This window comes from Loxodonta africana, chromosome 4 (genome assembly GCF_030014295.1).
Source record: "Loxodonta africana isolate mLoxAfr1 chromosome 4, mLoxAfr1.hap2, whole genome shotgun sequence".
Classification (NCBI taxonomy): Eukaryota; Metazoa; Chordata; class Mammalia; order Proboscidea; family Elephantidae; genus Loxodonta; species Loxodonta africana.
The window spans coordinates 116,583,438-116,610,664 of NC_087345.1; the positions used below are offsets into that span (position 1 = coordinate 116,583,438).

The 27,227-nt window shown below is 39.1% G+C and overlaps 1 protein-coding gene across 1 annotated transcript in view; it reads left to right on the forward strand.

The window, feature by feature from the left end:
* The window catches only part of ST8SIA1 (ST8 alpha-N-acetyl-neuraminide alpha-2,8-sialyltransferase 1), a 166,305-nt gene that overhangs the window by 77,325 nt on the left and 61,753 nt on the right, over positions 1-27,227 (forward strand). Inside the window, exon 3 of the mRNA XM_003405691.4 lies at positions 21,964-22,073. Coding sequence (XP_003405739.1) covers positions 21,964-22,073 — 110 coding nt within the window. The remainder of the gene's footprint in view (positions 1-21,963; positions 22,074-27,227) is intronic.

The window sequence follows — 27,227 nt, forward strand, 5'->3', positions numbered from 1 at the left end:
AAGAAAAATCATAGAACCTAAAAAAAAAATAAATAAATAGATCTTCATTATGAAGAAAATTACCAAGGAATGAGGCCACAGTAATGGCGCAAGGCTAATAAAATAAGAATAGCTACAATTATAAAGCAAAGTCCAAAAATTTCAGCAGGATGCATGACATCTTGATCTGCAACATTGGGATTAGCTGTCTACTTCAGATGTCGTCTGCTTCTGGCCACAGAGATGTTGAAAAAATGTTTTCTCATTTCTGCTGTCTGACCAAGGTGCCAAGGTGTAAACTTTATATAAAAGAGTCAACTAACAGAATAATTTGAAGTCTAGAGTCTGCAATGTATGAACGTGTTTCTCCAAAATATGCAAGTACCAACATGAAAGCTTAAAATATGTCCATATTTTGCCGTAACAGAATGGGACAGTGCATTGAAAAAGTACTTTAATTATATTATCTCTCATTTCTATGACTGTTGTCTTTAGTAATCACACTGCTCATGGTCATTCTGAGTTTCATGTCAGAAACAATCTGAACCTGCTGTAGCAAGGCTAACCTCATTAGGCTTTAATTTCATATCTTAGATATTTCCTTCATTTTCTGAGGCAGAATCTGAGTCCTGATTTTCATAAATTACTGAATTTTTAAAATTTTTGATTATCCTTAAATTTGTAGTCCACTCTATTGCCCTCTGACTATGATCCTAATACTTTCATGGCTCTTTAATTATTTAACTCTCTTTTTTAACTCGTGCTTTAGGTATGTTTCATCTTTTCTTCACTTACATAGACCTTCTTCCTACTTAGTCCCTCTGCTACTTACATAGTTCCTCCTTTATTTCAAATCTCACTTTTATCTTTCTGTCTCCAGTTCTCTCTGAATTGTCAAAACATTTTGTTTATTTTCAAATTCATCGTTTGCAGATATAATAAACTAAGGCAAATAAGTTCACTTCCCATCAAGCTTTCTATAACTTACTACATATCATCAAGTTTAGTTTTTATTATCTTTCATATCCTGGCATAACCAGACATTCTACTTTAAGACAAAAGTATTCTCTTTTTCCCTCTTAAAGAGAATTATTATTTACCTTCCCTTTTGATTTTCCCTCTTGCTTTTCAGGCCATGCTAAAACTTTCAGCTTAGTTTTGAGGGTGGTTTTCCATGAAATTTCAAAATTGTCAGAAGTTTATCATAGGTCATTGAGAAACAATGTTTGAGTTATTTAACTACTGATCTTAAAAATAAAAATCTTAGCTTCTTTCAAAGCCATGTGGCTTAGTTTTCAATTCAGGAATTTATTCTGTTGAACTCTTGCCTTCGAGACAGATTGCGTAAAGAATAAAATTAGTTCTTCAACCTAGGAATTAAAGAAATTTTTATCTTAACAGTGAGAAACCCAATTCTTTGTTATTTGACATTAAAGCTTAAAAAAAAAAATTCTCATAAATTATCCCAGCGAACTTTCAGCTGCAGCAAATAACTTTGACTATATCAAATAATTCTGTTTTAATGAACCTTTCAAATTTCTTGTCCTTGTTAAAGATGAACACATTTATTACTAGACTCATACATATATATATATATGTATTTCCTTTCTCTGTGGCATAAAATATAAGAGCCTATAAACTTCAATTATAATGAATGTCTATTAACTCAATATCAGTAAGTTACCTAAAAATCTTGGAAATTAAGCCTATATACTGCAAAACATAATTATTGTTTAAGTTTGTCTAAATAGTGTATATTCCTATTCAAATTTTCTCTTGTCTTAAAAAGGTTTTCACTTGGGTGGGGGGGGTCATTTCAAAATCTCTGGAGCAGTGTGTTCATTATCAAGAAAGAATCAGTCTCAATTTGTTTACATATGTTTAAGTTGGCATAGGTATTTTGAAAGACAAGAAATAACTAAATTCCTTTTAATTTTTATTATTCTCTTGGTAAGTCATTTAGCCTCTTCTCATGTTCCAGTTTCCTCTGTTTGAGCTAATTGTTGATGTTTTGAAAGTTTTTTTAAACTTAAGTCATGATAATTAGAATCATTAATAGACAAATTTGGGAAACCTTTTTCTTATTCATCATAGGGGCAAGAGTAATCTGAGAAGCAGCTTTTTTAGCTGCCTTGTCTGCAAGGTTGCTTCCCTTAATTTCCTCAATTTAATTTTTTCTGAAAATCAGAAGATCTGGGCCAAATTGGCAGATCCCTCAATCATTTGTGGAGCCACACCTCCACTATTTCAAGTGCAAGCAGTACTGGTTAGTCTGGTTGCCTGGTAACACAGAAGCAGTCCCCCTCATTTAGTTTTTCTATTTTTTCTTACCATTACAGCTGCAACTATGTTGCTACTCAGTCATCTTGGCAGGGACAGTTATCAGCACATTCTAGAGGGAACCTCTAAAGTCTCTTCAAGGCTGCTCAATAAAAGTCTGTCTTGAAAGGCTTTTTATTTTTTTCTCTTTGTACTGGGTGTCCTCAGTGTTGGGGACTCAGAAAGCTGTTATATGGGAGTCTAAATTTTCTCAGTCCTGTGAGCCTACCATTACTTGTTTCTTTATGGCTTGTAACAGTTCTTTCATTTTCAAATTTAGAGGGACCTCCCTCTGCCTGATTATCATAGGACTAGTGGGTATAAATCAGTGAGTCCAGGCTGGTAAGCCTCAAACAAGGATCTTAAATTCTTTAGCAGATTTATAGGGGTCCTCACATAGTTTTGGAAAATCTTTTACAATACTAAGCAGTTTGGACTGTGTCCAAGGAGTGAAAGTGATATGAGTGGTATCTTCAGCCATACTAGGGTGGATTTAAAAAGGCGTTCTGGCAATGACTTGTTAGGCAAAGGTGGTTCATATTTGTTTTGGATAAAAAGGGAGCTCAGCCAGAGGGTTTTCAGAAGAATAAGAAGGCAAAGAAGGATATAGAGGAACAGTAGCTCGCAGAGGACCGGAAAAAGTAAGGGCAGAGCTCTGACATTGCAATTTCTTGTTCTCCTTTAACTTCGAAATTGCGTCCTGCAGGGAAGCTGTTTTGCTGTCCTAATGTCTTTTGTAGACCTCTAAATACCAATCAAAAAGGCATCCCATTGAGGTTGTTTAATCTGGGTGCCTTTATCTTCTAGCTTTCAGCACAGAAAAGCTAGTTTACAAAGATCAATAGATCCCCAAAGTGGCCATTGATTTTTCAAACTATCCATAGTAATATTATGCCACCAAGATAAATATGTACAGGTCAGAGGACCATTGTGCTTATTCATGTAGTGGGCAGGGGTCCTGGAAGGGGGCCTTGAGTTGCTCTTGGACTTGGCATTCTCCATACTATTATCTGACGGACAGAACAAACGTGTGACAACAAAATCCAAACTCGATCATTACTTTTGGTTTCTCAGAGTCAAACAAATACCTTAAAGGGATTGCTGTAGGGTTTGGACAATGTGTTTTGCTTATACCAATGTTTGCCATATTACAGGGGCATTGTCTTGAGACCAGAGGACAGCCTAATGCTTCTGACCCTTCTCCTGAACCAGTTTATCCTGTCACCGGAGAATTTCCATTGATGGTTGAGTGCCCTAAGGGATTTTATTTGCTTGAACTCATGTCCATGTTTTTGCAACTTATAGATTCTGAAATTCCTAGGCAATAATCAAGTTACAAACATGAACCAACGTCTTGGCCAGAGTATCCAAATTTACATTGAACAAAAAGACAGACAAATACATAGATACCAGATCCCCAAATAAAAATCAGAGACCATCAATTCAAGAAAAAAAGCAGATGTCAAATCCAGGAGGTTATTTGCCTGCAGCAACTCCCAGGACTTCATGGAGACAAAGAACCCAAATGGCTCTTGCTGGTACCTGAGCTTGGGTCCTCGACTTCTGGAGGGGTCGATGCTGGCAAGGCACCTTCGGATCCCACTTCTCTGACACCAGAGATGTAGCATTGAACAAAACTCATAGTCCATTAAAAAATGAAAGCGAAGAGATTTATTCAGGGAATAGAAACAGCCAGGCTGGGGAACACAGTGCAAAGCGGGATTACAAAGTGTCCCACCTTAGTGGAAAAGGGGTAGGTCTTTTATATGGTAAAATGGGGAGGGGACATGTGACCACAGTCACAAGATGAGCACATGATCACCGTCTTTCCTAATAACAGTAATCTTATTTTAAACATACATCCTTCCTGGAACAACCTGCACAAGCATTCTTGATAAACATTTTAACTACCTCATTTCAACATTAAACATTAGAACAGTTTGCATAAGAGATAGAACAATGAAGTAAGCAGTGTTTTGCAAACATTTACAGCTGGTTCTCTTGCTCATCTTTCAACATTTGTTTCTTTGGGCCCCTTCCTCTTCTTCTGCTTGTCACAAGATGGAATACACTGTTCCATTGCCTCAGGCCTGATTCAAGTTCCTCCATTTTATGAGAGTCCACTAACTCAGAAAAAAGACACATTTTAATAAAGTTTAAAATATGTTTTCATATACTACATATGACTCCATGGCCAGCATATATACAAATAAAGCAATAAATAGAAAACACAACTCCCAAAATTTTCTTAATTCAAATGTATCTACTTAGAAGAAAAATTATATTGAACAAATTTTTAAGTCAGCATTTTAATTTTAAATTAAAAACAATAAATTCATTTAAATAAATTGAATTTCTTAAAAATGGGACATTTTAGTTAAAATGTATAGAAAATATTCATGATATTCAAATCAGTTACAGAAAACTCACTCAAGAATGGGTTACTATACTTCTATAATTGGATTTGGTTTTAAGGACATGCTCTGTGGCTGTAGATTGTTAAGAATTTCCTATGTGCTAGGCTCTATGCTAAATGTTTTGAGCTCATTATTTGGTAATTCTGACATATAAAAATATAGACTGGTATTATTCGTCTCTGCTTTACCAGGGCTTCGAACTGGTTCATTCTGGTTCAAACCCCTGCTGAGAATTTTCATTTCCATCCCAGGTATACTGAATCAGAATCTACATTTTAACAAGATCTCAGGTGATTTTTTTGCTGAGAATTTGCATTTCTACCTCAGATATACTGAATCAGAATCTACATTTTAACAAGATTCCATAAGAATGACCTGAGGGATCTTCTTAAAATGTAGATTTTGATTCAGTATGTCTGGGATGGAAATGCAGATTCTTAGCAGGGGGTTGAACTGGAATGAACTGGTCCAAAGCCCTGCTTTTACATGTAGAAACTGAGTCTGAGGGATGCTAAGTGACCCACTCAGGCTCTCACAGCTGGAAACTGGTTCTAATCTGTAATTCCAACAAGAATTTGAACTCAGGCCTGCTGAAGCCAAAGTTTGTGCATTTAACTATTTAAGCTGCACTACCTTTTCTCCCAGATTAAGTAATACACCATAGAATGGTTGACAACATAATAAAGTCTCTTCCCTGGTGTGTGTGAAACAGCTGTAATAGTACAGTTAAACCTGTGAAAGCCCAACTCAACAGAACTGCCTCGTTTTTCTAGGTCTTGCCAGTTTTCTGCCTTTGACAGGGTGCGATCTTACCACTTTTCTTTCACTCTCTTTTAGCGGAAAATATTTGAGTTTTCCTTTTCTGACAGGTTTTACTTTTCTGCCTTACACAGTTTCTGGATTTCACAGGTTTTACTGTATGTAAGGAGATTCACATTCTGTTTTTCTTATGGAAATGGATAAATATTACCCCGCTGCTAACTTTTATTAATAGAACACAAATTGTTTCAAGGTAGCAAGATAAGGAGGTTGAGAAATAGGTGCTCTCAAGCGCACTTGTACCAGTGTACCTGTTACAATTTTTCTGGTGAGTTATTTGGCGATGTGTACCAAAAGCCTTAAATACGTGCTTATCATCTGACTAGCAATTCCATGCCTAAGTATTTATCTTAGGGAAGTCATTGGACAAGTGCACAATTACATATGTCAGGCCAGGGACAGCATGAGGGATTTTATGTGGAATATGTTAGGGAGGGCAATATAGTTAAAAGAAGTCTTGAAATGCCTCTTTCATGGGCTTCACATAAAATTTAGCAAATTTTATTGTGCATATTACAGGAAAGAATCATGTGGGCTAACCCACCCCATCAACATTCCAGAATCAACCACGATTCAAAGATGTTTATAGCAGTATTGTTTATCATAGTAAAAAATTAAGAACAACCTAGAATATTCACCAGTAAGGGATTGGTTAAATTATGAACCTGTACACAATGGAATGGAAACCCTGGTGGCGTACTGGTAAGAGTTTGGCTGCTAATCAAAAGGTTGGCCATTTGAACCCACCAGGTGTTCCTTGGAAACCCTATGGGGCAGTTCTACTCTGTCTTATAGGGTCGCTATGAGTCGGAATCCACTTGATGACAATGGTTTGACACAGTGGAATACTATGCTGGCATTAAAAAAAATGATGGAAAGATATCCATAAGGTACTGTTAAATAAAAAAAGCAAGTTACAACGCTATGGACAAGTTGATCCTATTTTGGTTAGAAAACAAACGACGACTGTTTTAGAAGAGCAGTCTCAGAGGCAGAAGACTGAGAAATCACTATGGGTAATATCTGAATATTACTTAATGTTATTTTGATCAGAAATTAGGGAGACTTTTCAAAAACCCTTTGGATTGCTCAAAGAAACCAAAATGTTCACTAACCACCATAGAAAAGGACCTTTCATTTGGGCCTGGCAAAAAAAAGTGAATCTTTCCCACTCTTTGGGAAAAAGTTCCCTGTAACATGTTCTTCCCTACATCTTGCTGAATAATTTAAGATTACACATATCTCTAACCTCCTACTCTTTAAATAAATATAAGTTTGCCAGGGCCCTACCTGGGTTCTAGAGTAGAAAACACAAACTGGCTACCCCAAGGCAAATCAGGGCTTCAAATGCATTTTGTTCAGCCTTTACCGTAAAAAAAAAGAAAAAAATCGTTTGAACAATATTGCCAATATTTAAAAACTAGGAGATTTCACATAAAAACCTGGGTTTTTAGTCTCACTTGGAAAAAGTAATCAGAATATCTGCAACCCATGGCCATAGGTAGGATGTAAGCAGTTCCTGATCCTTTTTGTTTGGCCGTGTGCCCTCTGTTTACCAGCTCCCAGCACTCCCTATTGTGTTCCTTCCACTTATTTATATTACCCATCAGGCTTCTGTAGGCATCTGAGTTTGAAACTCCTGAGCCAGACTCTTAGATCAGCTGTGTGCCATTTAACAATTTTCTTAACCTTTATACCAGCGGTCTGAAAATGTTAACAGATTTGTTCCATTGACTCAGATATATTCCTGACATTCCTCTAGATGGATTTGGAATGGATAAATCAACCAACTGATTAAAACATTTTCTGAACCTATCCTGGTAGATTCCGAGACATTAAGAGTTACAAGACATGGTTCATACCCTTGAGAGATTTACTTGTGGAGGATGAGTGTATACACAAAACAATAGCTAGCAAATTGGTACCAAATACTAAGTGTTGAGAATATCTGGTTAGCAAAACTGACAGTAAGTATTATAGGTACTTCTGTGGGGGCAGACAAGATTGTGGGTGCTGATCCCAGGCGATGAAATTGATCAGGGAATGTTCTGAGGAGACCTTAGGTTGTATCTGAGAGTTGGCAGGATTTGGTGGGTCATAAACTTTGTTTTGCACAAGAATTGTGAATTATGTAGGGGGAGTTTGTATTTCTGACTTCTACCCAGATATTCTATTTCAGAACGGCTGAAGTGGGACCAAGAATATGCCTTTTAAACATGCATTTCAGGCTGTCTTAGTTGTATAGTGCTGCTGTAACAGAAATACCACAAGTGGATACCTTTAACAAAGAGAAATTTATTCTCGCACAGCCTAGGAGGCTAGAAGTCTGAATGCCAACTCCAGGGTGATGCTTTCTCTCTCCGTAAGTTCTGGGGGAAGGTCCTTATCTTCAATCTTCCTGATCTAGGAGCTTCTCAGTGTAGGGACCCCACGTCCAAAGGACATGCTTGCTCCCAGCATTTCTTTCCTGGTTGTAGGAGGTCTCACAGATTCTCTGCTTTTTCTCTCTTTTATATCTCAAAACTGATTGACTCAGATACATCCTAATCTTGTATGTTGAGTCCTGACTTATTAACATAACTGCCTCTAATCCTGCCTCATTAACATCAGAGAGGTAGGATTTATAACATATGAAAATCACATCAGATGACAAAATGATGGACAGTCACACAATACAAGGAATCATGGCCTAGCCAATTTGACATACATTTTTGGGGGACACAATTCAATCTGTAACATTCCACCCTTTGGCCCACAAAAGTTCATGTCCTTGCCACATGTAAAACACATTCACCCCATCATACCATCCCGAAAGTCTTAAATCAACATGAAGTCCAAAATCCAAAAATTCTTCATCTGTGAAATTCAGCATAGAAGTTATCTGCTTCCAAAGTACAATGGTGGAACAGGCACAAGCTAGATACTTCCAATACAAGTGGGAGAGATTGGAGGGATAGAAGGGATAACAAGTACCAAGCAAGTCAGGAGAACACATTACATTAGCTTCAAGACTTAAAATAATCCTCTGTTCTCTGAGACCATTTAGGCAATGGCCCTACCCTCCAGACTCTGAGTGTTGGCCACACTGTCTCGATTCTGGATGAAGGCCTCTCAGCCCTGGGCTGCAGCTCTGCCTTCCAGGCCCACTGGAATGGCAACTCTGCTTTCTAGGCTTTGGGCGGCTCCATTCTCCTAGTCTGAGTGGCGACCCTACTCCCTTGGCCCTGGTAGGCCCCATTAATCTGCCCCTTGGGCATGCAGCCCCACCCACTCAGCTTTGGGCAGCAGACCTAGTCTGTCCCGCTGGCACTTGTGAATGGCAGTGCTGCAGTCCAGAACAGAGTTGATGAAGATCTGGTTCTTTGAAACCCAGTAGGCTGTGGCCCCACCCTTTGGAACCCCAGAGGCCAGGGCTCCACACTTTGTGTATTAGTCACCTAGTGCTGCTATAACAGAAATACCTCAAGTGGATGGCTTTAATAAAGAGAAATCTATTCTTTCACAGTCCAGTAGGCTAGAAGTCTGAATTCAGGGCACAGGCTCCAGGGGAAGACTTTCTGTTTCTTTTGGCTCTGGAGGAAGGTCCTCGTTATCAGTCTTCCCTTGGTCTGGGAAGATCTCAGCTCAGGAAACTCAGGTCCAAAGGACTCGCTCTGTTCCCTGTGCTGCTTTCTTGGTGGTATGAGGCCTCCCTGTCTCTCTGCTTGCTTCTCTCTTTTATATCTCAAAGAGATTGGCTTAAGACACTATCTAACCTTGTAGATCTCATCAATATAATGGCCATTAATCCATCTCATTTCATCATAGTGGTAGGATTTACAACACATAGGGAAATCACATAAAATGGTGGACAATCACACAATACTGGGACTCATGGCCCAGCTAAGTTGACAGATATTTTGGGGGGACACAGTTCAATCCATGACACTTTGAGACCCCAAGAGGTTGTGGCTGTACCCTTTGAGGCCAAGGCAGCTCTGCTTCCTATGTTTCTTGTCTCTTCAGCTTCTACTTCCTGGTTCTTTGGCCTCTCAGCCCCTTGGAGCTTACTACCCATGTCTGCCCTACTGGAGCAAGTGTTCCAAAGCTCTTTAGATCCACTGATAAGTGCCTGGAGGCACCCCACTCCACTGGTAAACTTCCACCAGAAGGTACTCAGCTCTCTTGCTCCATGGGTCAGCAAGCCTAGCTCAACCGATAAGTGCCCAGAGGCATCCCACTTCACCAGGAAGCCTCCTTGCAAAGACACTCAGCTCTCTTACTCCATCGGTTGGCTTCAGCACTATCTAGCACTGGTCTCCTGGTTCTACTGCCGTGTTTCTCTGCTGCTGCTTCATCTACGCTGTCTCCAGCATTACAGCTCTCCTCACTTCCTTCTGAGTCCTCACTAGAATTGTCTTTGATGTGCACAATTTCACCAACAATCTCTTCAGGCAATCTAGGCTTTTACTAGTAGGTACTTTAAAACCCTTCCAGCCTCCTATCCATTCACAATTTCAAAACTGCTTCCACATTTTAGGTATCTGTTAGAGCAGCATTGCACTCTTCTGGTATCAAATTCTGGGTGATTCTAATGTGGTGAGGCTGTGCTATGAAAACAGGGAAGAAGATGACTCAAGCAAGGAGAGTAAATAAGCGCAGGTAGGCATGTGAATAGTGAATGTAGAGGCTACAGAAATCAAGGATTTGAGGTTTGTATGGGGGGGTCCTAGGAGATAATTAAGGGGGCATGCTGGCAGGAAAGGGACGCTATGGAAATAGCTTCTTTTCCTTTTTTTTTCAGGACAGGCTGACTCATACTTTTTTATAAAGCTTGGGAAATGAAGTAACAGGAGCCAGCTATCCTAAAGAGAATACCCTCTGCTTTTTAATGAAATAAAATGATTTTGTATGAAATAATCCATCCTAGGCCTGCTTTTTTTTTTTTTTTTAATGCAAATAATTGTTGATTATTAGGCAATCGATCCTGGCTTTACTAGCTCAGGTGCCTAATCAGTTAAATTGGATTAACTATTTAGCAGTTTGTGCATTTTTCAGTAATTGCACACTCTTTATAGTTGAAAAGAAAACGGATGTCTTAATTTACACTGAGTTTTAGTGGAAGAAACACTGAGCTAGAGTCAGGTTTTGCCCAACATCTTGTATAGTCCCTGATATGTGGTTGGTTGGCACTAAATACTTACCAAATGTCCTTAATTGAAATTTACTTGGTATTTGTAGTTCTTCATTTCTGAACAAGTGGAGTTGTGTTAGATTAGTTGTTTTCTGCACCCTCAATTTCCTTGGTGATTCTAGGTGTCACTTCTTAGAAGTAAGGGAGAGGCCAAGAAGTCAGGGAGGGGCACCCCCACCCCTTATCTTGAACAACATTTTCTGCTTCTCTTTTTTTTTGTTTGTTTTTTTAATGGAGTTTCTCTGCATGCAGCCTAGTTTGGAAAAAAATACAAAACAAACAAAACAGCTGCAATAATAAATTTGAATATCTCTGCAGGTATTGATGAGATGATTTGATTTAAGTCCACATTTATTTACAAGCCCCTGCACAGCTTTAATACATAATTCTCATGACTCACTGAGAATAAATTAATTCTAATTTGCCTCTGGTCTAATTCTTCTTGGGGATCTAACTGGACACAATACCTGCAGACACTTCACAGATCTTGAGGAAGAAATGTAACTCAGTAGGTAGATAATGGAATAGGGAAAGTAGAAGGGGAGGTGGAAAGGGCATTGTTGCAGCCTGAACAAAGGCAGGGAGACAAAAAAATTCAGACTAGGTTTTGGGAAACATAGATGAGTAAAATGGTGTGGAGAGAATATTGATTATGTGGATAGATGATGTGATGGAAAAGAAGACTGCACAGGAAGTTTGGAGCGTTGGTGGGCCCTGGTGCCACACTGAAGGTGTGAAGACCTCATACATTTCTGTCTGTGGGCAAGGGGAAGTGTGGTACATTTTTTAATAGGAGAGCAACTTGCATCAACCTTTGTTGTAGAATAACTAGGATATGAGAGTGAAGGACGGATTGATGGACAAGATCTAGAAGCCAACTAATAATAATAAACCATTTCCTGACACTTAACACCAAGGGTAGAAAGAGGGAAGAATACTACAGCCTCTGTAGAGGTAGGTGTTCAGGAGATTTTAGGAGAGAGAGAAGCAAAAATGAATACAAGGTTGTTTAGGAAATATTAGTCCATTTAAAATAAAACTTACAGCTATTTTATTGCCAGTCAAATTTATTCAGTCCTCACAACAACGCTATCATGTGGGTACCACTATTACAAATGAGAAGACTACGGCACTGAGGTTAAATGACTTGCTAGTGGTCTGAGGGGAACCGGCAAAGCCAGAATTGGGATGCAGGTAGTCTCTAGGGAGGCTCACAAATGTGACGATGCACTGTCTGTGTTTGTACTTCCAACCAAGGAGCTGCGAATGCAAGGTCTTGAAGTAGCATCAGGCTCAGTTCTGGCTGTTGCTGCTTTTGTTTTCTGCTCCACTACTAAGAACACTGGCTATTACCTTTGAAATGTTGTGCATGCAATTCATTTTTCCTTTCCTTTCCATCATGAAAAACAAACAGAAAACCAGTTTTGAATACTTTTGAAATGTGGCCCTCGTGGCACAGTGGTCAAAGAGCTTGGCTGCTAACCAAAAGGTCAGCAGTTTGAACCCACCAGTGGCTCTGCAAGAGAAAGATTTGGCAGCCTGCTTTTGTCAAGATTTACAGCCTTGGAAGCCCTATGGGGCAGTTCTACTTTGTTCTGTAGGGTTGCTATGAGTCGGAATCGAGTCGACGACAGTGGGTTTGGTTTTTTCAGTTTGAAATGAGGCACAACCTTCATCATTATTTTTGTATTCAGGACTCATGCTCAGAAGCAGTATCAGTAACAAGTTTCAATTTTCTGGGAATTGATTAGAAAATGTTTAATAAATCTGCTGAACAGTCATATGAACCGCTATTTGGCTTCCAGGGATTGTACCCAGGAAAACAGATCATATGTAAAAAATGCAAAATGCCCCTGGGGATGCTTAAATATTTTTTTTTATAATGAATTGAGTCTAACTTTTCTAACGGGAAATAATATCCAATGTATTGAATATATATAATCTAATATATCTAGTATCTAATATTCACATCATTCAGTTTCCAGAGATACGCATCCTGTGTAGAAAGCACAACGCTGAATTAGAATTTTTTAAGTCAAAATTTTATTAGCGGAATGAGAAATACAAACTTTAGCAGCAGCTTTCTGGAAATTTGGTTTCATAGAATTGAAGATCAGTTAAGCTTCCTTGATTGGTAGGGATGTGCAAATATTCTATAATTAGTACTTATAAATATATATCCCCAGGCAAAGCTTTGGGTAATTTTTTTTAATGGTTTGATAATTAAATATCTGTAACGAGAAGCATTTTTCTATGAAATGAATTAACTACTAGATATTTGAATCATAAAAATGCTTACACATACAAAATAAAACAGCTGAAATTTTAATTTAAACTTCCAAGGGGCTAGATAAATGACTTAAAAACAAATACGCATTAACTTACTTACTGGTAAGGACAGAGCTGCTCTTAATTCAGCTCCATTTTACCATTATTTTGTCTGTTTAGCTGGATACCATGCTTACTAGGAATTTGCTGGTGGGAAATTGCCAATCCTGGGTTGAAGTAACAAAGTGACTGGGGTATAGTGATAAAGAGGCGGGCAACTGAAAAATATTGTTAGAGGGTTGGGCGCTTAATTGATGCACTGGATAGAGTGTAACTAGGTCCTCAAGCAGGGTAGCGCAATTAAATATGTTGAGGAGGGCATAATTAGATGGGTGTCTGGATGGTGTAATTATATTCATAAGGGGGGGGATGTAATTAGATGTGTGGCAGGGGGTGTATTTAGATGCCTGGGTTGAGGATATAATTAACATATGGGCAAAAAATTAAATTATGTGTGTGGGTGAAGCATAATTATGTGTGGGAGTCCATGTGGATACGTGGTGAGGGTACAATGAAATGAACGGGTTGGAATGTAATTAGATGTGTGAGTTGTTGCTCTTATGGACAAAGAACTTGAGATTTTCGTCAATAAGGGCAAACATATGTTTTGGCATAGTGACTGATAGCAGCTGGCATATAGTGACAGCCTTTCAGGCCACTCTGAAGGTTTGCAAATCAAAATCTCTGCTTTTCTAATAAGATTTGAGACGCACATCTAACAATGACATTGATCCGTCTCCTGAATCGTGGCACAAACTGCATGAAAGGGAAGACTTGTCCCCCCTTACTATCAAAGAGAAAGAGTATGGAGGGGAGTAGAGAGAGAGAGAAAGAAAAAAAAAAAAAACTCAAGTTTCCTTTGTGTTGCTAAGTGTGAAAATAAAAGTGTCAGCTCTTTTGGCTAAGCGTTTCTGCATAAAAATACATTTACAACAAAATCAGCAACATTTAGCTAGAGTAGTCGAATCTTTTGAAAGAATGAAACAATGTTTATTCAGGAATATTTGTGACACCTGCCCCCCCTTCCTATAATAGCAGCGAGTCAACTAATATAGGCTGCAGTAGAACAGGAACTAGTATGGTAAGAGTTATTGCAAAAATAATGTGGTATATCTTATATTTTATATTAAATTAAAAACAATGGAGTTGTGTTGCCATCTTCAAAAGAAAGAGAACATTAAAAAATACAAGTTTGTTGCTTTGATAAATTCTTGAATTTAAAGATATTTAATTGAGCACTGGTCTGCTTACTTGATTGATCACACAATTCTCATAAATCCTGGAGCCTCAAAGCCTCCTCCTGTCTGTTCAGGGCTTAAGTCATATCTAGTAGAGCTCCACTATTATTAGAATCAGCTGTGGCAAATGATTTGCACTGGACTACTAACCTAAAAGTTGACAGTTCAAAGCCACCCAGTGGAACCTCAAAAGAAAGCCCTGGCGGTCTGCTTCCATAGATTATGGCCACGAAAACCCTATGGAGCAGCTGTACTCTGTAACACACGGGGTTGCCATCAGTCCGAATTGACTTGAGGGCAATGGGTTATTGATAGAATCATACTGAATTGCTTCTGGAATTCCAAACCTTTTGGTTTCCTGTTGCTCCCAAGAAGCCTAGATTTAAGGTTAGCTGTTTTTTTGTTTTGTTTTGTTTTGTAGGGGAGGGCTGCTATGAGTTGGAATTGACTCGATGGCAACCAGTATAGGAGCAGTTTTACTCTGTCCTGCAGGGTCTCTATGAGTAGGAATAGACCCCCACAGCAATGAGTTATTATTACACTCCAGAAGTAAGAAACATTACAAGCTGTCCCCTAACCTCATGTCCTGCTCCTTAGTGGTTTAACAGGACAGTTTTCATTCTTAGATTTTGATTTTACATCAGTGCACAATGTTAATTTTTAAATTGTTGACTTGTTTTAAAGGTGACTTTTCTCACCCCCTTACTACTTCTGTCCTGCCTTCTGCCCCCAAGGCAGGCTCAAACTCTAAAACAATTCATGATTTATAATGGTTAACCCAGTTACTCACAGAGGTAGTGCCCATAGGGGTGGATTCAATATATCTAGTTATTTCAGTTGGACGGAAGATGAGTAGGCATGGCAAGATCTCCTTATGCCTCCGATTAAGACTGCATTGGAAAGGGGTCTCAGCTCACTGGCTCTTATGGCTTTGTCTTGTGTGGATTGCCCATGTGGGAGGGAAAGAGGTGAGATTGTGGGCTTTAGAAATGATTTTCTGATAAATGATTCTTCTTTCACTTAATTCTAAAAGCCCTTCTGGGATATTACGGTGTTCTTTATATATAAGGCACAAAAAACTGGGTTTAAATTCTTCGGTATTTTAATAGCATTCTTCCGGAAGTCATATTGTCAGCTTGGGGGTATTTTCACAGTTGGCACTCCTAGATTGTTTCTGAGAAAAGTCTTCTAGCCATTAACAAGTCTTGCACCTTCATTCAAGCCTCAAAACATGACCCTAAGTTTATTTACCTTTTTAAAACCTTACTAAGATTATCTAACAGACCAGAAACCTCACCTATTTTCATATGCCTAAAACCTGCAGATTTCAGAAAGGTCTTCCCTAGTCTCATAACAAGGAACAGTGTTTGCAAAGTGGTTAAAGTGCTTGGCTGCTCAAACCAAAAGGTTCGCAGTTCAAACCCACCAGCCACTCAGTGGGAGAAAATGAGGCAGCCTGCTTCTGTAAAGATGCCTTGGAAACCCTATGGGGCAGTTCTGCTCTGTCTTATAGGGTCGTTATGAGTTGAAATTGACCCGACGGCAGTGGATTGGGTTAACCTCATAGCACACTGCACATTTGAATTAGGTAAACTCTGTATTTCCCGATAGACTATAAGTTCCGTTGGGGATGGGATGTATCTATTTGGTTCACCATTACATTCTCAGCACCCAGAGCAGCACCTGACCCGTGATATGTGCCTACCAATGAGTTGCTGAAAAGAAAGGAAGTGAGGTATCAGAGCACAGGTGGTACAGACTGTAGAAGAGCTAACGATAAGAAACAAGATTTCGAATGGCTTTATTGGCTTTATTATGTATTATATTTATATATTATATTATATTTATTATATATTATATATGAGAGTGGTGGAGCGTATGTTTGTTCTTTAAGCTCGGAGGTTAAATTATATATCCATTTGGGCACTTTAGGTCAGGCAATGTTGAGAACAGATCAGATGCTCTGCAAATATCTCCCAATTAAATAATTACATTATTGAACAAATTGTTCCACACTTAACCTGTGCTTAGTCTGGATACAGAATGGTGAACAAAAAAGTTATGATACCTGCAATGAGTCATGCAAAAATGTCCATTTTTAAATTCACTGATGGGTAGAAGTAGTGGATATATTCACAAAAGACCAACGATCAAAAATTATTATTTTGCTCAAAATCTACATAAATCTTTGAAAATGGGAATATCTTGCACAAAGTTAGGTTACATATTATAGTGATTTAGCAATATAATGGTGATTCTCCCCCCTCAGGGAACTTAGTTATTTTAGTATATAGTAGTGTAGTAATAAATGAATGTAGGACTTCTGAGTTTACTGATGACATTCAACATTTCACTTGTTTTCATTCTCATAACCCTACTGGGAGATAGTTGAGATGGTGTCTTAGGGTTCTCTAGAGAAACAGAACTAGTTATACACGTATATGTAGATATAGGTACACACACAAATATATTTGTAACTTATTTCTGTCTGTCTATGTCTATACCTATCTACCTACCTACCTATCTATATAGAGATTGATTGATTTACTTCATGGGACTGGCTCACTCTGTTGTGAGGGCTGGTGAGTCCAAAATCCATAGGTCAGGTGGCAGGTTGGTGTCTCCTACTGGCGTACATCCCAAGATCTGTAGGTCAGGCGATGGAAACAGTGCAGAATGAATACAGAGAGTGAGTTCTGTGAAAACATCTATTTATAGTCTGGAAGGCAGAATGTACCCTAAGGAAACTCCTTTTTCAACTGATTTTTTTATTATATTACAGTTGATGACATTATAGAACATCAACTAGACTAGTGTTTGGCCAAACCACTGGCAACCACAGCCTAGTCAAGATGACACATAAAATTAACCATCAGAGATGGTTATTATGCCCAACTTCTAGTGAGGCACTGAGAGATTGAGGGGCCTGGCAAATCAGAATCTGAATCCAGATGGTTAATATAATGGTGGTGTTGTGAGCTACGTATTGTGAAAAGCTGTTTGATTACTGGGGTTTATTGCTTGATCCTGGCTTCTTCTTCGAGAGGAAGCAAGGTGCATGCCATTAAAAAGATGGTCATTAACAGGTGGAACAAAGATAGGTGAAATCATTTGTACAGAAATCTATAGGATAAGTTAGTGGCAGAATAGAAGTTTAGAAATATTTTAAGCTCATCCCTATAATTAATTTGTTTAGTCCACCCTTTCATTTAGAATAGTATTTTTTAAGAGTGGCAAGAGGAGTGCTATAGAATACTGTATCCTCAGATCCAGTAGATATTTTCTTGCATGGTGAAAGGAGATACATTTGAAAAGGAAGGATACGGTGCCATAATCTAAACATGGCCTTGCTTCTTCCTTGTCAAAACATGTTGTTAGGTGCCATCGAGTTGGTTCCGACTCATAGCGACCCTATGTACCACAGAGCTAATTAAAACTAATTAAACCAAATTTATAATATTCGTGGGAAGATGAATGACTAAATTTTTTTATATTCAGTATACCCAAAAGAAAACCACACTTTACTCATACATAATTCTGGAAATCATTGAACATTGCCAATTAAGATATTGTATCTAAGATAAAGGAATCGTAGTTTTACCTCAATTTGCTAATTTTTTTTATAGTATTTTATCAAGTTTTTCCTTCTAGATATTTTTTGTAAAACTTTGATGTGCTATTATTGTTCGATGATATATTATCAGTGCTTCAGGCATTCCATAAATATTTGTCGCAAAGAAATTGCTTATGTGAGGGCTAGAAGTTGACAAGATGAAGTAGCAAGCCCATGCTATTAGAAAAAAAAAAATCAGAAATAGCATGAAAGTGTGTGTTTGGAATTTATAATGCATGAATACAATATTTAAACTTTCTGCTAATAAAATTATTCCTAGTTGTTAAGATGGAGTCAGATAAATCACTGTTTTACTGTGTTTCACAAGAGCCCCATGAAATCTAGGCATTTCATGACTTAAAAAATCAGCAAACACTGCTAGGAGGAGGAAAGGAATGAATGAAGGGAGTGAAGATGAGTTGACCATCATGTCAGTGGCTTGGCTAGATACTTCACATGCATTATCTCATTTCACATGTAATCCTCTACAATAGTAGTATCTCCCTTTTAAAGACAAAAAGTTTGACAGCTTGCCCCACAATCCCTCAAGCAGGGAGTTAGGAGGTAGCGTTTGTAACCAGGTCTGTGATGCTGTTACTGCTGCTTCCCAGATCTACTGAGTCCAGATTTTTGCCTGGAAACTTGGAATTACCAGTCCATCCGGTTCAAGAACCCCTCTTTAACAAAACTTCAGGGGTGTTTTCCATCGGCTTTTATGAAGACAACGAAATATTAGTGGAAGATGAGTGCATCCATACTTTGCACGTAAACTATATACAAGTAAACCCAGTAAATATGAAAATATACATGTAGAATTCACCAAATTCAGATCAGTCTTCTGTTCTCATTACTGAACCAAATCTGTCTTTGTCAAGGTCACCAGTGGCCTCCATCTTGCTAACTTCCGTGGCAAATTTCAGCTGTTACTTGACTTAATCTATCAGCAGCATTTGATGCAGTTTTTTCCCTTCTTTTTTTTTTTTTTTAAATTATGGTATGTATATATATATATGTGTATTCCAAAACTTTTTTTTGTTTGTTTTGGATGTGTATACATATGTATATATAGTTGTTAAGTGCTGTCGAGTTGGTTCTGACTCATAGTGACCCTATGTACAACAGAATGAAATATATATGTATATTTGTGTGTGTGTGTTTGTGTGTGTGTATCTCAGAACATTTGCCGTTTCATCTTTCTTCTTGAGACACATTTTTTTACTTGGCTCCCAGGACACCACACTTTGCTGTTTTTTTCTTCCATTTTATTGGCCGCTTTTCTTAGTCTTGTTTACTGAATTGTCCTCAGTCCCCTGATTCTTGTTGGAGTGCCCCAAGACTCAGTCCTTGGACTTCCTGTCTCTTCTATCGATACACATTCACTGTCTATACTCATGACTTAAATAACCTGCCGCATGCTGCTCACTCCAACTTTTATCTTCAGGCCAGACCAGTTCCCTGACTACAGCCTCATATAATCAGTTGCCTACATGACATTGCTACTTAGATCTCTAATGCCATCTTAACACTTGATATATCTAAAATTGATATTCATATTTCCCCCCAAACCTGCTCCTCCTTTAATCTTCCAGTGAACTTAATGGCAAGCTCATCTCTCCAGTTGTTAAGGCCAAAATCTTCGATGTCGTCCTTGATTCCCCTCTTTTTCTCTTACCCTACTTCCATTGCATCAGCAAATCCAGTCAGTGTTCCCTCCAAAATATCTCCAGAACGGGCCTACCTTTTATATCACCACTGTTATCACCATAGTCTAAGCCACTAGCATCCCCAGCCAGGATTCTTATAGAGGACTCTTAACTGGCCCCTCTTTTTCTGCCCTTGACATCCTATAGCCAAATGAGTGATTCTTCCAAAATATGTCTTAATGCTACTCCTCTGCTTAATCCTGCATGGTGTTGCTTCTTAGAGTAAAAACCAAAATTTTTACAATACCCACAAGGCCCTACAGATTTTGTCCCCCAGCTTCCCCACCAGTTAACTCCCTAATCTCTTCTCCTCTTCCTTGCTCACTTGTCTCCAGACACATGGGCTCCTTCCTCTTTCTTGGACATCTCAAGCATGTTCCCTCCTCAAGGCCTTTGCCCTGGCAGTTGCCACAGGTATCTGTATGGCCCATTCCCTCATCACCTTCAGGATTTGAGTATCTCCTTTGAGCCCTGACCACCCTGTTAAAAATTGCAGTTCCTCTCCCACAGCATTTTCTGATCCTCTCATGATGATGCTTTATGTCCCCTTCTGACACGCTGTACATTTTACTCATTTACCTTTGTTTATTACCTGTTTCCACCACTAGAATGTAAGCACTGTGGGAACGGGGTTTTCACTTGTGTCCCATCACCCAGGACAGTGCCTGGCACGTAGTAGGCATTTAGTAAATACTTGTGGAATGAATGAACAGCTAATTGAGCATACATACTTAAACCTACAGCTGACAAAGTATAGATCTAATCAGTCTATTTCTAGTGTTAATTCCATACCCTTCTGTCAGGAGTGATTGAGATAGATACCTTATTTCGTTCTGGGTGTGCCAATGCTGCTCCATGCCTAACCCTCCTCTTCACACCCCTGGTCCCTGTTGTGTTAGTGCAGAGAGCTGTCAACTTTCTGCTGGCAAATGTTTAGATATCACACTTTAAATGCTGTGTCTCTCTTAACAATATTTTCAAACCCTAGCTGTCCCTGTTACATACTGGACATCAAGGAAGTGAAATACTATCCTTGTGCTGCGTCAAGTGTCTACCTGGCTACTGTTGAAGACAGAGGCTTCTGGAAAAATTTTTTTTCCGGGTTTAATTATTTCACACCTGGGGGGGTCCTTTATACTATATATTTATGTATCAATTCTGCTTATTCTTTTCTTATAACCCATATTATTTGATCGAGTGTCATCCAGGCTAGCCTACTTAAGATGGGTATAATATTTTTCTTTACCAGTTATGTATATGTAATATATATAAGGTCATATATGGAAGGTCTTTCCCCCTAGAAATTCCAGCCACTGTGCATTGTTTCAGCATGCAGAAAATTCTGTACCTGGAGGTTCTTGCTGACCCAGCTAGAAGAGGCTGAATGATGCATTTCACTTGCAGAGGCCATTGCTGGGTTTTCACATACCCTGTTGCTATAAATAGCATCTCAGGGAACGCTCAGGTACACTGAACTTTTTTTTTTTTTTTTGCCATCCTGTTCAGTGTTTGGAGAAAGAAAGTCATGCTGTCTGGCTTGGCACAAGTCACTTGCCTCTTAGTGCCTCCTAAGTTCTAAACAGACCCACCTAGAGAGTTCATTTGCTCATGAACACAGTGTTTGCTGTCTCCCTTCTGAGCCTTTGTTAATGCTGCTTTCTCTGCCTGGCAAAATCCAACTCAGCCGTTAAGAATCATCTCAAGTGGGAAAATTCCCTGAGTCTACTTGGCAGACATGCCTCTTCCCTCCACCATGGGATTCCTCATAGCATTTGGGACATACCTCTTCTCTAGCAACTTCAGCGTTATATTAAAAAAAAAAAAAAATTAGAGTTCGTTATATAAGTATGTATGTTCACATTCTCTCACCCCTCTCTGCACACATCCCAAATTGTGAATCCTGAGACCTGAGACCTCTGTATCTTTGTATCCTCAACACTTAGCGTAGCAAGCGCTCAGAATCATCTGTTGTGTGAATGGCTGATTGTATGAATGAATGAGTTACATTCAAATGGGGGATAGAATTTATTTGAGTTTGTTCTCAGTTTAATGCCTTTAAAAATAATCCTATGTTTGGCTTGGATCTTTCTATTTTTTGTAGCAAACAGACACCATCTACTATGTGCATGGCCAATTTGGAACAGAAAAAATATCGTTATATTTAAGTATATTTCAGAGAGTGATTTTTTTTTTTTTCCAAAGGAACAGTGGTTTTTTTCCTTATAAACTTCTTGGCATCTTTCTTTCCACATACTCTCTTTTCACTCTGCCTAGTCTTCAATCAAGTTGCTCCAAAGGGTCTGTTGTAAACAATGATTTTGTCAGTGGTTGTGTGTTCTCTTTAGTGAAAACCCGCCTTGTTTTCTGTTGCTAGGCAACCCCATTCCAGCTGCCATTGAAGAAATGTGCGGTGGTGGGAAATGGTGGGATTCTGAAGAAGAGTGGCTGTGGCCGTCAAATAGATGAAGCAAATTTTGTCATGCGGTAAGAGAGAGCACCCACAGCGCGGCCTCTGCGTTCTCTCCATTTCTCCACCCCTCCCCTAAGCCCTGGGGCCTTTCAAAATCAGTCACTTGTGATTAATCAGCTGTGCCATGTTCTTTAGCTTCCCTTCAAGCCCATATATAAGTGAGCTTAGGAGGGGGATAAGGGGAGCCAGAGATCATGTCCCAGGAAAGTGCAAAGGCAAGAAAGGTTCAGTGGTAGTTTTCCTCAGACAGAGTTAGAGACTCAGTCAGCTGTGGGTAAAGACAGCAGGGAAAAGTGGAAGAACTTGGATTTTATTTTCGATTATACAGTCGAATAATTAAAACACTTTAAATTGTTCTTTAATTAAAGCTAACTCCTGTGAATAAAATTTTAATTTATTCATTTCATTCTCCATCCTTTTCTTAATATTTTACAAAAATATTTGAACATAGCAAAGATAATTTGAAGAGGGATGTGATCTTTGCAAGAGTGGGAGAATTGCAAGGGAGAGTAAATTTCCAGCAAAGCTTGATAGGGGGACTGAGCAGACTGATACCGCATACATCAGTTCAGTGACAAACAGGAAAGACCCCTGCAGGGGCATGGAAGGGAATTGCTGAGACATATCCAGCCCAAGGTAACCAGTTGCTGGTGAGTCAACTCTAACTCATGGCAACCCCATGTGTCTCAGAGTAGAACTATGCTCCCTAGGGTTTCCAAGGGCTGGTATTTTGGAAGTAGGCCACCCGGGCTTTCTTCCAATGAGCCTCTGGGTGGACTTGCACCTCCAGCCTTTCAGTTGTTGGCTGAGTGTGTGAACCGTTTGCAGTACTCAGGGACTGCCAGCATGGGTTAGGGATCATCAAATTGTAGTGGCACCAGCCTGCCCTGATGGGCAATTTGGAACAGATGTGCTTAGCAGTCAGGTGGAAGAAAAGACAGCGAATGATTAGATTGATACAGTTTGGGATTAGCTGGGTGAGAGGGAAGAAGAATAGGGAATGGCAACACAGAAGGTTCTGGAAAGAGAATATGTGAAGTGACATACCTCGGAATCCAAGAGGTATGATGGAGAAAAGAAGGGACCAAATGATGGGTCATTTAGAGCCTGGGGAGGGGGGGTGTGGTAAAGATGAGGGTGAGGTGGAATAATAAGCTAAAGTCACAAAATAGTCCACTGGAGCATACGATTTCAGAGCTTGAGCCTACCTGGGGAGGTGATCAGATGTGCTAAAAAAAAATAAAGACATCTGTTACTGAGAAAGTGAAGGAACTTTGATGCTAGGCTGTGGGGGTCCTCTGAAATGGGGATGGCTATGAACCAGGTGCCAAAAGGCTCAGTGGCCAGGAAGCCCCAGGATGACAGCACCCAGAGGGCATAAAACAGACCAAAGGGGGAGGGGGCTGTGTTTTGTATTCGCTTTTAAGGACAAACAAATAATTGCCTAGAAGTGGCAAAGCTAGCTAAGAGAACACTAAACCATCTCTGAGATAATGGTGGGGGGAGGCATGGACGGATTACATAATAAGCAAGGTACGCACAGGCTTACTTGTGTTTACCTACTCATCTGTAGTGCACAATTTCACCACAGAAGTGAAACCCATGTGAAATCGTGCACTACAGATTAGTAAGTAAACACAGTAAGCCCATGCATACCTTGCTTATAGTTAATCCATTCCTGGGTAGGGGACAGTAAAGACTGTACTTGAAAGGGTTTCCCAGGAGGCCATGGATTTTTCGGACAGCCAGGTTACCTCTCAGAGGATGAGAGTTGGGATCCCTGAAAGACATTCTCTCTCACTGGATGAAGTCTGCGGCTGAGTGGAGAATCTTCTTTACCTACTTTTCTTCACAGAGGTGAATTAACATAGATTTTTTCCAGTGTAGGACTGTGTTTTCTTCTCTGTTGATTTTTTTTTGTTGTTATATATACAAACAATAGGAAAAGAGAGAAAATCAAAACATAGTTTTTTGAATTCAAGTCAATACAGCATCCATTTATTGAGTACTTGCCATGTATCAGGCCTTAAGCAGGGTCTAGAAATGGAATGTTGACCGATTCCATCGTAGACTTATGAACTAGAGGTATGCTAGTGCTATGATAAGGATAACTCAGAAATAGATGATGGAGATTTGGAGAAACTTCTGAGGAATAGTGATGCCTGGGCTATGCCTTCTCTCCTTTTCAGTTCAGGCAGAGGACCAACCATTTCCAACACTGTAATGTAGGAAAGAAACTGAGTGTTGTTACATGTCATGAGCAATGAAGAGGGTGGTATGAGATAGGGCTGGAGATGCATATAAGCCATACCAGAAACCAAAAAGCCAGTTGCCATCAAGTTGATACTGACTCACGGTGACCCCAAGTGTTACAGAGTAGAACTGTGCCTCTTAAGGTTTTCAAGGCTGTGACCTTTTGGAAGCAGATTGCCAGGGCTTTCTAATCTATATGAGGAGGTTGGAGGAGACAATTCTGCAAGCCTTTCTGTGAGCACTACGTAATTGTAACACATTTAATGTGTTTTAGTTTAAATTACTTTTGTACATAAGTTTAATTGTTCTTCCTAAAAACTGTGTAAGAAAGAAAGGAAGAATAATACTGTACTTACAGATTCAGAGAAGTTAAGGGATTTAACTATCAAGTGATTTTAATAAAGTGTAGGAGGTAGTACAAGGAATGTATTGTTATATTATTTCTGAATGTGTGTGTGTGTGTGTGAAGTCCCTGGGTGGTACAAACAGTTTTGTGCTCAACTACTAACCAAAAGGCTGATGGTTCAAACCCACCCAGAGTTGCCTGAAAAGACAGGTGCAGGATCTGCTCCAAAAAGGTCACAGCCTTGGAAACCCTATGGAGCAATTCTGTTTTGCAACACGTAGGTTTGCCATGAATCGGAACTGACTCAACAGCACCTACCAACAACATGTATGTATGTCACTACATTTAGGAAAATGAAAAAAACAAACCAACTGCTATCGAGTTGATTCAGACTCAGTGACCCTATAGGACAGAGTGGAACTGCCCCATAGGATTTCCAAGGCTATAAATCTTTACAGAAGCAGACTGCCACATCTTTCTCCCACAAAGCAGCTGGTGGGTTCAAACAGACAGCCTTTTGGTTAGCAGCCAAGTGCTTAACCACCGTGCCCCCAGGACTCCTCTACATTTAGGAAAATAAGTATTTTTAAACCTAACGTGTAGAAGACTAGGCTTAAGCATCTGAGGAGGTTATCCAGGGGGACAATATTTATTGCAAATAAACAAGACTAAGTTTGCATTGGAAACCCTTTGGTGTAGTGGTTAAGTGCTATGGCTGCTAACCAAAAGGCAGTTCGAATCCACCAGGCGCTCCTTGGAAACTCTATGGCGCAGTTCTGCTCTGTCCTATATGGTCGCTATGAGTTGGAATTGACTCGACGGCAATGGGTGTGGTTTTAAGTTTGCATTGTGTACAATCTGGTGTTGAGATAATATTCAAGTTTGGAATTAATGAGTACCTGTGAATAGGGCGTCCAGCACAATATTAAACTTAATGCTTATAGACTGATGGCGGAGGTGAGGATTGAAAAGAATTCAAAGAAGATACCATCGTAATTAGGGCTATGCATGCGTGTGCCTTTGACTTAATTTCAAGAATAGCACCATTTCATAACACATTTGAGTTTTTAAAAAAAATCCTTACTTATGGTTTGCAATATGGAAGTAGTAGTTGTTTATACTACTGTTATTATTTGAACATTTATGGATTTATTTATAAATGGTTGCTTATTCACATTTTGTGGCCACCTCTAGAAAACTGAGGTAGTATTTGTATCTTCAAAATTAAACATTTGGTGAGTAATTGTGATTAGAAAGTAGGTGGTATGCCTGAGCCTAGGGTGCATGGCCAGATATAGTGAGAGCGGAGACTCCCAAAGAGCCTTTCCTGTACACAATGATATGCCAGGTTAGACTCCAAAATATCTAGGACGAGGTTATAACCATGCCATCACTTTCTTTGTTTAGACTTTTTTAAACGCTTACGTTTTTTAATGCTTAAAATCAATTTCACATTTTTCAAAGTTCATGTTTGCACCCTAACCAAAAGCAACACTTTAAAAAGCTATGTTGTTGAACAGAATGTATCTGAAAAGTCCTCATGAAAGAAGTAACAGTGGTTGCATCTTGGAGAGGAACTGGGTCCTCAGGGACACGGTATGGGCAACGTCATTTTGGTACCATTTGAATTATTCTCGTGGGCATGCTTTACATATTCAAATAGAAGTAAAATTTTAAATGTATGATTTTTCTGTTTCTAGATTCCTTTCCACCAATCCCATTTCACACCCACCTCACTGCCCAATTCAAAGGATATTCCCTTCTTGTAAATTCTGTTTTTCCATCTCCTTTAAGATCATGAGCACAGCTACTAAGACACTTTAGCCATTAATGTCTGTTAATTGTGCCAACAAGCTATAACGCAAAGTTTCAAACAATTTTACACAATTATACATTATCAGAAACAATTCGACTGCATTACGTGTGCCTTTTACATAAATCCATGTAATTATCAGTTTAGGAGTTGAGGAGCTAAAATTATAGTGTGCTTTTTCTGAGAAAAGACCTACAGGGAAGTGTCACAGGTATTTATTTGGTCTTGAAGAGAAAGTTTACCTAGAAGAACTTAAGGCAGGTATTTACTTTTTTTTTTTATGTTGTCAGTTTCCAGAAATGCATTTGTAAAGTATTATCCCTGTTGTTTTAAGCATTTCTGTTGTAGTATATGGCAATCAGTGCTTGCAAATTTTTCTTGAGCTTTTGCTCTGTTGTAGGAGTTATGAAGAGAGACAGACATATGAGATACTGATCTGCCCACAAGGAACACACAGAAAAACAAGGTGTTTACTCATGAAAACTGACTTGTTTCATTTAATAATGGAAAAACAGGTTGACAGCACTACCTAGCAATATTCGGCATTTCCAGTTTTAACATAACGTGGCTGATTATCAAATGTTACCAAGGGCCATCAAGATAAAAGCTTCTTTAATAAGCAGATGTCCAAATTCTAGCATGTGTTTTATCCCGGGAGCCTTTTTCATCTTTGCAAAGATCACTTTGGTCACAAGACCACAATCAGCGCCCCTGTTGGATGGCCCTGGTTAATGCATAAGCACCCTGTCTCACCAG